This window comes from Gambusia affinis, linkage group LG05 (assembly GCF_019740435.1).
Source record: "Gambusia affinis linkage group LG05, SWU_Gaff_1.0, whole genome shotgun sequence".
NCBI classification, from domain to species: Eukaryota; Metazoa; Chordata; class Actinopteri; order Cyprinodontiformes; family Poeciliidae; genus Gambusia; species Gambusia affinis.
The window spans coordinates 12,433,014-12,447,891 of record NC_057872.1 but is presented as its reverse complement, the minus strand read 5'-3'; the positions used below and the strand labels follow the sequence as shown (position 1 = coordinate 12,447,891).

Genomic DNA, 14,878 nt, shown 5'->3' with positions numbered 1-14,878 from the left:
AGGATAATTTATACAATGTAAAGAGCCGAGCTTGGAGTGAAAAGGAAAAACTCTGTCCTCTCTAAAAGTGTGCTGCAGTAGTCGGGTAGATCAGATTAACCGACAGTAATAGTGTCTTGGCTAATTTATTTATCCGTATTTCAGTGAAATAGGTCAAGATGAAAACTACAAATCTTGGTTTTGTTGTTAGTTTCACTGGAGAACCTTCCAATCTTTTTTGTACTTATAATATATCTGCCTGGTAGATGTTTTCAGTTTTCATCATCATCTGAAATATACAAATAACTTCTGTTACAACACCGGCCATTTTATTTTTAATTTGCAGTCTTTCGCGTATAAGGTTTAACATGAATGGATAACAGTCTGAAGTTAATGATTTCAAGTTTTGCTTCCAAGAAGTTTTCAGTTTTGGAAAGTATTAATAAGGTCCTACTGGCATCATTTCCTTTGAACATCAATTGCCTTTTTCATCCATCTTTTTTTCTTTTTTGTTCAATTAGATCCCAAAGGTGAATTAGTGTTGGCCAGTGTTGGACAAGTTGGCCAGATATACAGAGTTCAAGACCAAACTACTATTGAGCCAAAAAACAGAAATTCTCTTATTTTCCAAACATCTTGATGTTGATTAGTGAAGTGGGAGTACGTATAAATGTGTTATGTGTTTTCATCTGTTCCCACCTTACTGTTGAAAAGTAAACATATTTCAGCTTCAATCAGTTGATGAGCAGCATGACAGAATGCAGGGGAAGCGGTTTCCTGTGCAGAGCGCAGTAAGAAACTACCACCAGCACACAGACTGCAAAATTTCTGATCAATTCACACTGATCATTGTGAGCTGATGGCACCAAGGTTCTGAAGCTGAAGATTTCTTTATTAATAAGTCAGGCTGCAACTGTTTTATTGGAAACTTTATGAACCCACTACTCATAAAGATTTCCTTCTCGTCTTCATAACTCACAACAAAGCCAGGACTTCTCTTTGGTGGTCTGATTGGCTCTGATAAATTCTCCAACCAGCCTTCATGCAGTTTGGATGTGTGTGCTCTTCCCCACAGCTGGGAGTCCCGCTACAAACCCGTTTCAATAAGCCAAGGACTGTGAAAGTGTACATTTCATTCTGGTTAAAGAAAATCTTTTTTGTTGTAACCACAAAAGCAATACTGTGGTCATATCTCTTAGAGACCATCCACTTGCAGTTTTAATGGTTTTCATCTACTTTTTTTTTTTACTGATGTCAAATGCATGTTCAAAGCTTAAATGTTTGAAGTGCAGATAGTATCTGCTTACCTGATCTTTACCAGCTTTTCCAGCTATTTTCAGTATTTTCAGCTCTGCCCAAGTTCACTGCCATTTTTCTTTTCACAGTTAATGTATCATAGATATTGTTTTTCGCAGTGGAAATAAACTATTAGCTCCTTTTGATTTCAAATTCATGTGCACTGTCAACTTTATTTAAATGGTTGTCCATAGTTAAACATATAAAACAAACATCATGCATGATTCTGCATACTAACATGCATACTTTTAATACTGGCAAGTTGCATTTGCACAGTGAGGACCTTTTTGGTTGCAGAGGTGTGCTGAGATGGTACCCTGCTACCCAACTCTGCTGCTGAGACCGTTACATAAAACTCAGTGTAGCACAGTTAGCCTGGTGTGGACATGATTCACACCAGGCTTGAGATCCTACATGGGTCTTCTTTCTTCAAACTCTGATAACCAGACAGGGAGATGGATGCAGGCCAGCAACACATCAATCATCACGGTGGCTTTACGCATCTTCACTAGTCAGCAGACTTCAGGGTAGGTGGTGTGTGATGAGGAGAGTTATGTGCTCCAAAAAACCTCTCCTAGATCCTACAGAGGCCATCCCTGCTTCGGCTGATTTTTTCAGACGTTGTTGATGTCTTGCACGCAAGGTTTTTTTTTATTATTAGCTTTTACTGAGGGTTTTTACTTTATTTCTTTTTTTCCCCCAACACTCAATACAATCTGCAGTTGTTTTGGTGTAAAACAGTGGAACTGGAGTGCCTTCCACATGTTGCCCATACTGAAAGGCAATCGGCCTCAAACTTTGGGAAAAATCCAAACTGAAATGAAAGGATTAGTTGGGCCTCAGGTTAATTTGTTTTCCAATAATGTGAGGCTGTGTTCAGTGTCCAAATTCTACATTAAACACAGATATGGTTCGGGTTAAACAAGCCATAAATGCTCTTACATAAAACCACCGTAATATTAGTAAATCATTTGTAATGTGTTGTACATGCAGACAGCTGGCCTGCAGATGAAAGCTGAAGCTGCAGTTAATTTAAAGGAGTAAATTAAAATGATGATTATTATCATCATTTAAAATGATAATAATAATCATCATTTTAAATACCATCCATCCATCCATTTTCTTACACCCTTCTTCCCTAAATGGGGTCGGGAGGGTTGCTGGTGCCTATCTCCAGCTGCGTCCCGGGCGAGAGGCGGGGTTCACCCTGGACAGGTCGCCAGTCTGTCGCAGGGCAACACAAAGACATACAAGACAAACAACCATTCACACACACAGTCACACCTAGGGAGAATTTTAGAGAAACCAATTAACCTGACAGTCATGTTTTTGGACTGTGGGAGGAAGCCGGAGAACCCGGAGAGAACCCACGCATGCACAGGGAGAACATGCAAACTTCATGCAGAAAGATCCCCGGCCGGGAATCGAACCCAGGACCTTCTTGCTGCAAGGCAACAGCTCTACCAACTGCGCCACTGTGCAGCCCCATTTTAAATACCTATGAACAAATCTATTTTCTATAATGCTAAAGTAAAGATAATTATGCATCTAAAATCTAAAGTGACCAGAAGTTTGAGGTTTTTACTGGGTCTAGTACTAAAGCAGTACCCACTCAGTTTGGTTTTAATAATATCCTAATTGTTTGCCATTATAATAAAAATAGAAAAACGTAGTAAATGACTCACAGTAAACGGAGCATTGAGAGACAATATGCTGTGTTTATTAAACCAATCTTTCTTTCAGGGTCAGCCGGGTAACAGCGGACCTCAGGGAAGACAAGGACCTCCTGGACCCATCGTAAGGCTGCTTTCACTTCAGGTCTGTCATCTTTTTGTCCCGACTTCAGTCACTTCCTCTTGTTTTTTCTCTCCTTTCTCTCAGGGAGCCCCAGGAGCCCCTGGAGTCCCAGGGCCCAATGGACCAGTGGGGCCTCCAGGTGAACAAGGAGTGCCTGTGAGTTAAGATTACGTTCCTTTAAATGACATTTCAACCCCCAAAAAACCATTTTAATTTAACATCTAAATATTTTTTGTTTAATGACTCTTTAGTTTGTTTTGAGACAATTGTTCGGCCAGACCACACGAACAGTTAACAAACAGAAAGTAAAGATGCATCTAGTTCATTTTGATTTGATTCTCTATGCCAATTTTGTCAAAATGTGAATCTGTCATTAATAACTTTAGCTGATTTCAGTTTCATTTTAATTTGCTAATCTGTTGAATAGCAATCAATATATGTATTGTGCTATTAATTTAAAATGAGGGCAACAATTTCTGTTTTATGCTATCTTTACATCTTATGTTAGCAATTAGCAGTAGCTATAAGCAGAAGTCTCATTTTATATTCCTGGAACAATGACCAGGGTGCTGCGGCGGTGCAGAGGTTAAGAACAACCCACATAACGAGGCCTCAGTCCTCGACGCCGTCGCTTCCGGTTCAGCCTGGCGACCTTTGCTGCATGTCTTCTCTCTGTCTCTCTTCACCTACTTTCTTGTCTTAGCACGTTCATTAAAGGGTCGCTAGAGTCAAAAAAAAAAAAAGAACATTACCTCACAAATTTAGCTCAGCTGAACTTTTCACTCATCAGTCTGTTTTACTGTGATTTTATGTGAAAAAGCAAAACAGAACAGCACACTGTCAAAACGTAAAGATATTAACAGTGTGGCGTGCATTCATGCCCTCTGAGTCAATTCCTCTTAAGGGTTTCCTTTCTGCCACCCGTACATAGACACCAGTTTAGTGGAATAAAGAACCAATAGTTCAACTTTTGTGTTCATTGATCTTAATGATTCTGCTCAAATATTCTCTAGCAAATCTGAGGTCGGATTTATACTGAGACCAAGTTACACACATGTGGTCTCTCTGTACCAAATAAGTTAATTCAGAGGCTACTTGTTGCACTAGGACTTATTTAGGGGTATCAGAGTAAAGAAGACTCAATATAAATATACTCAAAACCAGTGTAAAACACTGTAAAATATGTAAAGAAAAAAGAAAAACATTTATTAGTTTATAGACATCCTAGCTCTAGACTATTAAGGTTAAATCCCAATGAAAAACAAAGTTTTTTCAGAGAAAAGTTAGTGATATTAATACTCTTTCAAGACACTGCAGTGTGTTATTATTGATGTAGTAACAAGTGGTTTAGAGTCCTCAAATTATTATTTTTTTTCTTTAAAGTCTGACATGAGTCAGCGTTCATGTTTTGTTTTGCCTTTCAAAACAAAAAGAATTAGCACAAGCAGCACAACATACACAAGGACACTGAATAGACTTTGTGTGGCACTAACCATAACAGATGACACCGCGGTGCTGCTGACAGCTAATCTAGTCCTGGGTCAGCTCTCTAGGCCAGCAGCAAGTTTGGCTCGCAGAGTCGATCCATAAATCACTGACACCCTCCCCATCGTGCACACATTTAAAAACACACACACACAAATCCATAAAAACATATCTATAAGAGATTGGATCTGCTTTTTGTCCCAGATACAAATAAAATCCATATGAATTTCTGCACCTCCTAAAGGTATTAACTTTGAAACTTCTAGTTATGATTATTTTACTGATTCTGTTTTTGTTTCTATCTATATAGTTTATTTTTATGCTGTTCATATCCTAAATACAATCATCCAAGTGAATCCAGAGGGAATTTGTCCAACTGGGTTTGCTAAGAACTGAGAACTTAATTAGATGACAATAGATTTATATCCGTGAAAGCTTAATAGCATTTAAAGCTGGAAAGGGACAGATCTTCAGTTTCTGGTCTTGGTCGACCAAAATGAAACCCAAACAGCTATTTTTAAGAAAGAGACTGTGCATCTGGAAATGCTTTGCTTCATCTATCAAGGTCTGTAATGATGAAACTTTGGGATTAACCTTTTAATAGAGATGAACCTAGCAGATTTGGTTTACTGTTTCATCAGCTCTCCTTGGGCCATATACAAATAAGTGTGCCAGACTGTCAAAGCTCCCGCTGACATCCCTATTCTGCGTTGGACGTGGATCAGGGTCTGACTCTGAATGCGGTTTCCAGTCATCCAACTGCCTGGAGAGTCTTTTTGAAATTGATCTTACTTGACCTGATAGTGAGCTGCCTGACATTTGCCAACTTTGAAAGAAATGAGCTCAACAATCTTCTTGGGAGTGCTTAATCAGTTCACGTTTGACACCAGAAAGAGAGAGAAAGAGTGAGAGAGGGGGAGGTCAAGGTTTACAGTAAAAATACTCTGAATCATCTTATTGGAGAAACCCTACACATGCTTGGAGTAAAGGAAAGTCAGCTTTGATCAATAATAAATCTGATTTTTATGAGCGGTGTTCACATTGCCGTTATGTAGCGTGGTTTTCCATGTCAACCTGATAAGACAGCAGACATTTATGTGCCTGGAAAGACTCGTATGATCCTGGCTTGCCAAAGGGGTCCAAGACGAGAACTTTTACTGTTCAGGTTGGCTCCTTCGTCCAGCAGCTCTGTCAGACGTTGGCTAGACCTTTCCTATCATCGGCTGATTTATATGCGGTTAATTTTTCAACACAGTCGTTGCCCTTGCACACAAGCACAATCAGACAGCCGTTGGGGGTGGTGGTGGTAGTCAAGAGCATTTTTCCACTCAAAATAAACAAGTCTTCACTGAAAAGTGGCAACAGCTTTTGAATGAAGTAGTTACAGCTTTTCTATTTAACGGACGAAGCTCTGTGGCCAGAAAATGTGTCTTTTATATGCCTCTGGATTACAATGACTGATTTGCTCATTCTTGGGGTATGTGTACTGTTTCTCCTTGGTTTTACAGTGTTGACAATAGCAGAAAGTACATTTATCCAAAGGCCAGATGTCAGTTTCCGTGAACTATAAACTTTGAGTCCTATTGCACTGAATTTTGTCCCAGTCTTTTATGTTTCAATAAAGCCAATGAGACAACAGAAAGAAAAGAACCGATAAGAGTGACAAATGGTGACATTTGTGAGAAGGAAATAAAATGGCTCTTTCTGAGGGACATGTGTGTTATGAATGACTAGACACTCAACTTAAGTATTTGTGAAGTATTTATTTTTTTAAATCCTTAAAGAAATTTTAATATTGGAAAAACATAACCTAAGTTAATACTAAATTCCAGTTTTGAGCAATAATTTTATCTATAAAGGGCAAAGAAGCTCATCAAACAAATAATTGTTTCCTAAACTTAATAACTAATTGTCTCACCCTGTTGCAACCCTTCTCAGATTTTTAGGTGTCAACAATTTCATTTCTCATCTGTTCTTGAAGTTCTGCACATTGGACACGATGTGTAGCATTTTGAAATATTTTGGCCTACTTGATGCTGTCAGACAGGGTCTATTTAAGTCACTTCTTGATTCTGCATGTCAGATTGTGATCTTACATAAGGACTGAAAGTGAAAATTTATCTCAATTTTCAAGAACTTAAACTCAGTGAATCAATGATTCAACAAGAAGGCAATTTCTTTCTTTTTTTTTTCTCTGAAGAGTTTTTGCGGCACCAGTGGCTCGTATTTTTTGCGACAGTAGGCAGACAGGAAGGAGGGTGAGGAGAGGGGGAAGACATGTGGCAAAGGTCGCTGGGAGCGAGAGTCGAACCCGCGACATCCGCGTCGAGGACTGAGGCCTCAAACGTTCCAGATAGGGGCAAATTTGCTTGAAAAGTTTTTTCTTCCCCTTAACAGATCCAATCCTTATTTAAAATCTCTATTTTGTGCTTACTTTTTACTGTTTTGGCATCTCAGTCTGATACGTGTTTGATGATCTGAAACATTAGCTGTGATGAAAAAGCTAAAGCAACAGAAGTCTGAAAGGAGGCAAATATTTCTCCACATCACTGCATCCTAAATAAATGTTATTTTCTCCCTGTGCTTTCATCTTTTCAGGGTCTTGCTGGTACCAAAGGCGATAAAGGAGAAAGAGTAAGCTACTCAATCTGCACACTCGAGCTGCTGTTAGAGCGATATTCCAGTGGACGTGTTGTTCCCTTTCTTTTCTAAAACCCTCAAAGTTTTTCATTTATGGCCCCTGCTCTTTCTAGAAGAAATCCCATTTCTTCCTGTTTCTGACTCCTTAACTCAATCAGGCAGCGTTTTCTGTACCGTATCTTCGTGCTTGTTTAGAGCGAACCAAATCAAATCGGTGTTCACGGAGCACCAAGGGCAGTGTCTGGTTGCTGACAAAAAGGCCAGCGAATCAAACCTAAATGTTGGGGAGCTTCAAGAGCCGAGATGAAAGGCGTTTAAAAAGAAAGTGAGAAGATTTTTTTTTTCCTCAGAACTTTGTTTCTGTGAGTTGGCCCAGTTCTCATCAAAGACGGTGGTAATCTGATGAGGATTTTTTTTTACACTTTTGGTCAGCCCTTTAGCTGACCTTTATCTGTCTTCTAGTCACAAATAGGAGCAGCTGATCTTATTTTAACCTCTCATGGAGTTTTAAGAAGCAATCAAACGTTGCATTCATCGTAAAAAGAACATAGAAATCTAAAATCACTCATGTTGTTAGATTATTTTGCATCTTATAAAAGATAACATCTGTTAATGAATTTACCACAGAATGGTTCACTAAACAAAAAGGTATTTTTGTCTTTTTTTTCTGTTCCTTAATATACAAATATAGAATTAAAATTCCAGATAACTCAAGAGTTAATTTCGGCTTCTTAAAGACACAACTCTGAATTAAAATTAAGAGACCATTTAAAATGATCAGTTTCTATGATTTTACTTTTTGTAGATATATGTTTGAGTAAAATGAACATTGTTCTTTTATTCTGTGAACTACTGTCTCTGAAATGCCAAGCAAAAATGTTATATTTATTTGCAGAAAATGAGAAACGGTCAAAATAATAAAAGATGCAGTGCTTTCAGGCCTGAAATAATGCAAAGAAAGCAGGTTCATTAACAACAACAATATTAATGTTTTAACTCGGGAAGAGTTCAGAAATCAATATCTGGTGGAACAACCAGGAGGTTTTCAGTGGGGTTCAGGCAGTGGGCTCTTCGTTTTTGTTCCAGCGCTTCATCTAGATTTTCAACATGGAAATGAGAAGTGCTACTTAAATTGACAATTTTTGGGAAATATAAATGTAAAAGAACCAGCTTGGAATGAAGGTTGGCAGTGCTAATTAAACACCATTTAGATCTCACCCACCCATTAATCACCCTCTGGTCTGACGGTTAATGTCCCCATGGCTGCTCAGATGGAAAAGTGCCATTTGTCTGCAGTGTGTAGAGATCTCTGTTTGTTCTTCAGGGTGATGTGCAGTCCCAAGCAGCAGTGAGAGCAATTGCACGGCAAGTCTGTGAACAGATTATCCAAAGTGAGTACTCGTGGATTTCATTTTTTTTTTTTGTGATAAACTTTCCATAAATTTGTGGTTTTAAAAATGATGGAAAAACTGTTCATTTTCCTTACCGATTCTGCTTCTTCTAGGCCATTTCTCTCGATATAATTCCATCTTGAACCAGATCCCTCAACAGCTTTCAGGATCGGTCCGAACAGTGACGGGGCCGCCGGGCGAGCCGGGCAGGAGAGGCCCTCCTGGGCCCCAGGGAGAGCAAGGCGCCCCTGGCAGACCCGGTTTCCCCGGTACTAATGGTCAGAGCGGACAACCGGGTGAAAGAGGTGAGATAAATAGATGCTTTCATGGAGAAAATAAAAATAAAATACTGATGCTTTCTCGTGATGGACTTGTACTAAATTATTCAAATCATATTTTGCCTAGTTTTGAGTTTATGTAAAATGAATATTTAAAATTTTTTAAAAATCTAATCTGAATCTTAGAAATAACTTGGGAAACCTCTACATTTATTCTTACTTAAATGGCTGATAATATAACCAGACGAACGACAGATGAATAAGATGAGAATAATGTTATTCATCATTTTGAAAGAGGTTTGCCTTTTTGACTCCTCACACATTTAAATACTCGAAAGTGAACAAAACAAGATCAATATTTTGAATAATTTGAAACCACCCACTGAAATATTTGGAAAATCAACCCCAACTGGAGGACCTTGAAAACAATTATTTATCAGAATGTTGTTCCCTGCATAAGGACTGGCGGATGAGGTGTAAACCACAGTTCATACCATGGGAACAAGAGAAATCATTAGCAATCAGGACTTTGACAATTGAAGCGACTTTTAGTATCTCTGCTAAGAGATATGCTGCTTAGTTCGATTTTTACTTGTGTCCCCTGCCTGCTGACATCAAAAGATCAACTTAAATAAATTGATACCACTCATTCTAAATGTTCTCCATGCCTGATTTTACTTAATTAGTTTGTATAGTATTGGATAAAGGTCATGATGAACTATGTTGTCCTTGTATTGTTCTAATGGCTAAATTACTGTTAAAGCCATTTGATCTGCTGTTCTCAGACATGTCTTCTTTCTTCCTTGTTCTCACTTGATAACACTTCTATCTTTTAATTTGCCGATGTGTTTTGTGCTGATATGTAATGGCATTATTCATCGGCAGCACCGCTCTCAGTTGCCTTGTTCTTGGTTTTTTAGCTTTTATCTTTAAGATCTAACTCCAAAAAAATCACTAAATACGCATTTAATGTTCATATAAAAAGGGTTTATTTAAGTGCTAGCTTATAGCACTTAGATTAAAATGTCAGAAACAACAGTATGGTTTCTACTACCACTATCAAAACTTCAACTCAGTGCTTCACATGGATGAAGAACAAATACAAACCATGCATATGCTGGGAGACATTCAGCAGAGCTTTCTGCTCACACTGCTTCTTTGTCTGGGAGTCATTCTGCTTGTTTGCTGCATTTTGTGGTTTGCTCCCTCAAATAACATTAAAGACAGTAACTTCAGTATCCATGATGTCATTTCTTTACTATACTAGGTCCTTAAAGGACAGATGGCATTTATGAGTCTCTGTTCTAATCACTGAGACATGAAACCCATGCTAAAAAAAAAAGCAAAAAAACATTTGAGTGCAACCTAGATGCACATAAAGAGCTGAAAAAAATGTAAAAACTGCTGGATGTCTGTCCAGCTGTGACTCGTCCTCATCAGGGGTGGAGTCCTTTGAATCTTTCCAGTAAAATATCAAATCTGTTGCCACTGGTCCTCCGCGCACATAAAAACCACATTACAGTTTAAAAGCTTAACCTGTAACTGCACTCAGACAAAATCCTGCAACATAAGAAACTCGTTTATTTTTATGCATCAGTTAAAAAAAAGTTAATGCACAGACTTTCAAAACGGAGAATAGCTCTTTATCCGAGGCTATGACATTCATTTTCTCCATTAGAACCGTCATAAAAGAAATAGGACAAAATAAATGTGCAGATCAGATTTTAATGTGATTCTATAATATTTGAAAAAGAACACATTAAATAACTCAAGCAGGCTGCTTTTCTGGACAGCAAACTGCCTGGAGATGTGATTTATTCAGCTCATTTTAACAAAAAATAAACACGATACTGATTTTGAAATAAAAAGCGTTTTAGTCACTGGTTCAATACGTTGCCACATTAAAGTCTGTTAGCAAGAGGTCTTTGATTCCTGCCTGTGAAATCTAATAGTGAAAAAAAATATGACATCTGACAGTTACATTCATTTCTTTTCCCAAAATAAAAAAAAAAGTACATAAATGAGAATGAAAATAAACCAAGACAGCAGAGAACAAAAGCTTACGGGAACACCGTATCTCACTTTAACACGTGACGAGATTCAATAAGGACAACAGTAGTGATGGCTTGAAGTCTCCAGCTAGAATGTAGATTCATAAGGCAAAGATGGAGATGTTGCTTTGACCACGGAGGAGACAAAGCAACATGTCTCCAAAGCAACAGGAGGAAGTCAGAAGACATGTTGTCCTTGACGACCAAATCTACCAGCACTCTACCCAAGAAATTCAAAGATGTTTTTGCGGACCATGTCATTTTGAATGATCGTTTGTGACGAAAACTAAAATTTTTTGTCATCCATGTTGATGATGTTATTTCTGCTCCAGTTCTGACCAGCATTATTACATTGACATGTACAACAAACACCCATTCCTGGGAAAATATTCCCAGAATAGTTTACATCAGTGAGGCAAACAGTGACTGTGTGAAACAGAAGAAGTGAATGGAAGCAGATGAAAATCTCACTTTCCTACACATGTTCACTTCACGATTCTCTCATGAGTGTTTAAGTGCACTATAGTAATTGTGAGCACCTTGAACTGCATAGTCCATGTGGAGTTAGTTTTTCCTCACTAAAACATGTGGCTTAAGCTGCTTAACCCTAAAATAAAAAAGTCATTTCAAGCTAACAATACATATGTTGCGGTTGGGTGCTTCACTGAGCTGAGTGAAAAAAATGAGTCAGTCCAGCAGCTGATTGCTGTAGGTAAACTCGTGTAACAGGAGTATTTAAAGAGTGGATGAGACATTTTATACTGACACAAGACATTGTGAATTAAAAAGCAATGTTATCCTCGAACACATCGATCCTCTGGCTTTTGTTGCAACTAGACCTCTCTGTCAGTGTTTTGTCCTCATCGCTCGGCTTGTGTTCGTACCTTGAAGAGAACATTCTTCCTGTTTCATAATCCTTAGGTAAAAAGTGGTTTGAATGCATAATCTTACTGAGTAACTGTGGAGAAAGGGTGTATATTTTACTCTTTTCTCATGTTGCCAGAAAGTGGTCACTCATCCATTCAACATATTCCTGTTAAAAACATTTTTTTTCTCAAAACCTTTTTCTCTTCACCACAGTAGGCAGTTATGCTCTGCAGTTTCAGACGACCTGTATGGTAGTGCCTATCCTATTTCCGAGAGGCGTGGCTATAAAGGCTCTTTTTGTGTCAAAAAAAAAAAAAAAAAGTTAATTCCCTCTTTAGGCTCTTATTTATATTTGCGGTATAAGGTAAAAATTCAGAAGCTAAAGCTCTGCTTATACTACAACGGATTATCACAGAGGTTTTTTTGAAATCTCAAACTCTGTGTTTCCAGGTTTGCCAGGTGAAAAGGGAGAGAGAGGGAGTCCAGGCGTTGGGAGTCAGGGACCTCGAGGACCACCCGGTGCGCCCGGTAAGACACAACACAGTCCTGTTCATGATTATGGATTATTGAGAGCCCTCTGTTTTGCTTCCCCAAAAATAAGCTTACAACATATGACGTTGTAAGCTTATTCTGTCCATAGGGGTAATTTCTTCTTTCCAGACAAAATGTTATTGTATAGCTTTTAAACGAAACCAGAATACCGGCAATATTAAAGCAAGAACTGAAGTTAGCCACAACCATAATGCTTTTAGGATTCACTCTACTGATTCTCAAAGAGAGGAAGGCGAGCAGACATTTCAGCCCATGAATGTGATGCTCTGTATTGATTTTACTGCGTGCGGTGTGGAATTTGAGGTTTGTGTTATAAAAATATGTCAGTGCTGGTATTTTCAGCTTACCGTGATCGATACTTACAAGAAGACAAACTTTAACTGAAACTTTTCCACTGTTACATTTCTGAAGAGGTAAAACATATTCGAACATATATCAAGCCTCAGTGTTTTTAGAGGAAGGTTTATTCTCTGTGCTTTTCTTAAATAACTGTGGGATAATAATTTTTGCACTTGGCGAAAGAAACTACCTTTAAAATATTGATATCCGATTCCCGCAGACTGCTGAGCAGTCCTAACGGAGCAGTTTGTCCTGTGAAATCATCAAACAGAGGCCTGGGGCTAGATTTCAGCTCGGAGCTGCGTCGTTCCTGTTCCTGCCCTCAGGACATTCACTATCATACTCTGTTATCCAGATAACGACAAGCAGCCATTTGTAGCTCGCTAATTTTTTACATCATGTTGTTGAAGCCACAGAGGCTGGAGTTTTTTCTTAATAGTGACAGTGTGTACCTTCGGTGCACTGTTTTTGTTGTCTTTTTCTTACATTTTCTCAACAGGTGTCTCACTGCTGCAGTCATTGTACCAAAATGTCAAACCACTTCGCATGCACAGCCTACCACCCCGTCTTTAAATATTTCTCTATCTTCAGGCCTGCCAGGCGAAGGCCGGGCAGGCAGCCAGGGCCCACCTGGTCAGCCCGGAAGCCCGGGAGCGGCTGGTAGGCCTGGAAATCCAGGAGCTGCGGGACCAACCGGACCACCAGGATACTGTGACCAGAACTCGTGTCTGGGATACAATGTTGGAGGTAAATATTATCCATTCGCCCCTGAACTACCTTTTGAATTTCTTTTTCAAACTGGAAACAAATTAGGACAATTACATTATAACTGTTATAAGACATTAATATATTTATTTATGGTGTATTTTACAAAATACACCATAAATGTGGGGTTAATAAAGATGGCTACTTGGTTACAATTTATTTAAAGTGGCAATATTATGTGTTTTCCAGCCACATAGCTTCTTTTTATACCACAATCAAGCAACTGTTGCCTTCAGTTGTTGTAAAAATGCTGTATATATCAAATATGACTGAAGATATTTGACTTTGTATTTTAGTGCCTTGACATTGGGCCTCTATTTCCATGAAAGTCCTGCTGTTTCCAACTCAACGCTGTCAGGAAGTCATCACAACAGAGCTCCTCTATTAACATTTTAACAATATTTTTTACCAGCGTTGCACTGAGAAGTACCTTGTGTAATCAGCTCAGCAGATTCAAAGGTGTTTGCTAATTGCTGTTGGCTAGTCTGAAGGAGGACTGGCCTCTTTGAGGGGGGAGCTTCGTATCTTGGAAACTACCGCTCTCAGAGGAGGAGCTTGGTCCTCAAAGGCGCCGCTTGGTCCCCCCAAAGCGTTTTGCAGAGCTGAATTGTTGCCGTGGGAGATTAAATGATTTCTCAAACATGGATTAAAAAAATCAAAGCAATGCTCAATTGAAGCTTTTCATGACGAAATAACATTATAACATGATCTAAAGCTCAAAAAAGTTGATTTTACACTCCCCCTTTAAGACATGCATCTGCTTCGAACCACGTTACATTATAACAGGGTTTGTGTATCACAGTAGAGAAATGTCCCATGCATTTCTTTTGTCATTACATTAAGATCCGAAAGAAGAAACGTGCGTAGAGTTTCCTGAAACAAAACGGTCGTGAATGGAAGTCTGTCGGAGTGAAGCATGTGTTGGAGCCAGTGTCTTATTGTTGCCAGTCATTTTGCTCTGACAAGCCGTTCCACATATGCTGCACATCAGAGAAAGTGACTGCTGGCCTGTTAGGTCTTCAAGCATTTTTATAGACAGACTATGGTTTAAACACTGTGGATGACTACCAAATGGGGTGTGGGGGGGTCACCCAGCTGGAGGCATCACATGGGAGTGTGATGCCTAAGAAGCAGAATAACGTCATGGCAGGGATGAGTGGATGTGATTTATGTGGGAAGACAATAGAAACCGGATGGTTCTCTGTTCTTTTTTTTTTTTTTTTTTTCTTAATTCCCACCTCAGAAATGTGAGAGAAACATGGATTTAATAATATTAAGGTTTGGATTCAGTTCTGCAGATGTGTGAACATACACATACTGACAGAGTACAAGGCAGAATATGATCTGGCAGCTGAAGGCGAAATAACATTTTGACTGGAGCATTCTGTTTTTATTATATCTTCGTCTTTTTTCATAAAACACGAAATATGCAGACCTT

General features: G+C 38.8%; 1 protein-coding gene across 4 annotated transcripts in view; it reads left to right on the top strand.

Moving 5' to 3' along the window:
* Positions 1-14,878, top strand: part of col14a1a (collagen, type XIV, alpha 1a) — a 116,528-nt gene that overhangs the window by 97,288 nt on the left and 4,362 nt on the right. For all 4 annotated transcript variants that reach the window (XM_044116449.1, XM_044116450.1, XM_044116447.1 and 1 more), the window contains 7 exons: positions 3,019-3,072; positions 3,157-3,228; positions 7,156-7,191; positions 8,522-8,588; positions 8,702-8,893; positions 12,235-12,312; positions 13,267-13,422. In XM_044116449.1, coding sequence (XP_043972384.1) covers positions 3,019-3,072; positions 3,157-3,228; positions 7,156-7,191; positions 8,522-8,588; positions 8,702-8,893; positions 12,235-12,312; positions 13,267-13,422 — 655 coding nt within the window. The remainder of the gene's footprint in view (positions 1-3,018; positions 3,073-3,156; positions 3,229-7,155; positions 7,192-8,521; positions 8,589-8,701; positions 8,894-12,234; positions 12,313-13,266; positions 13,423-14,878) is intronic.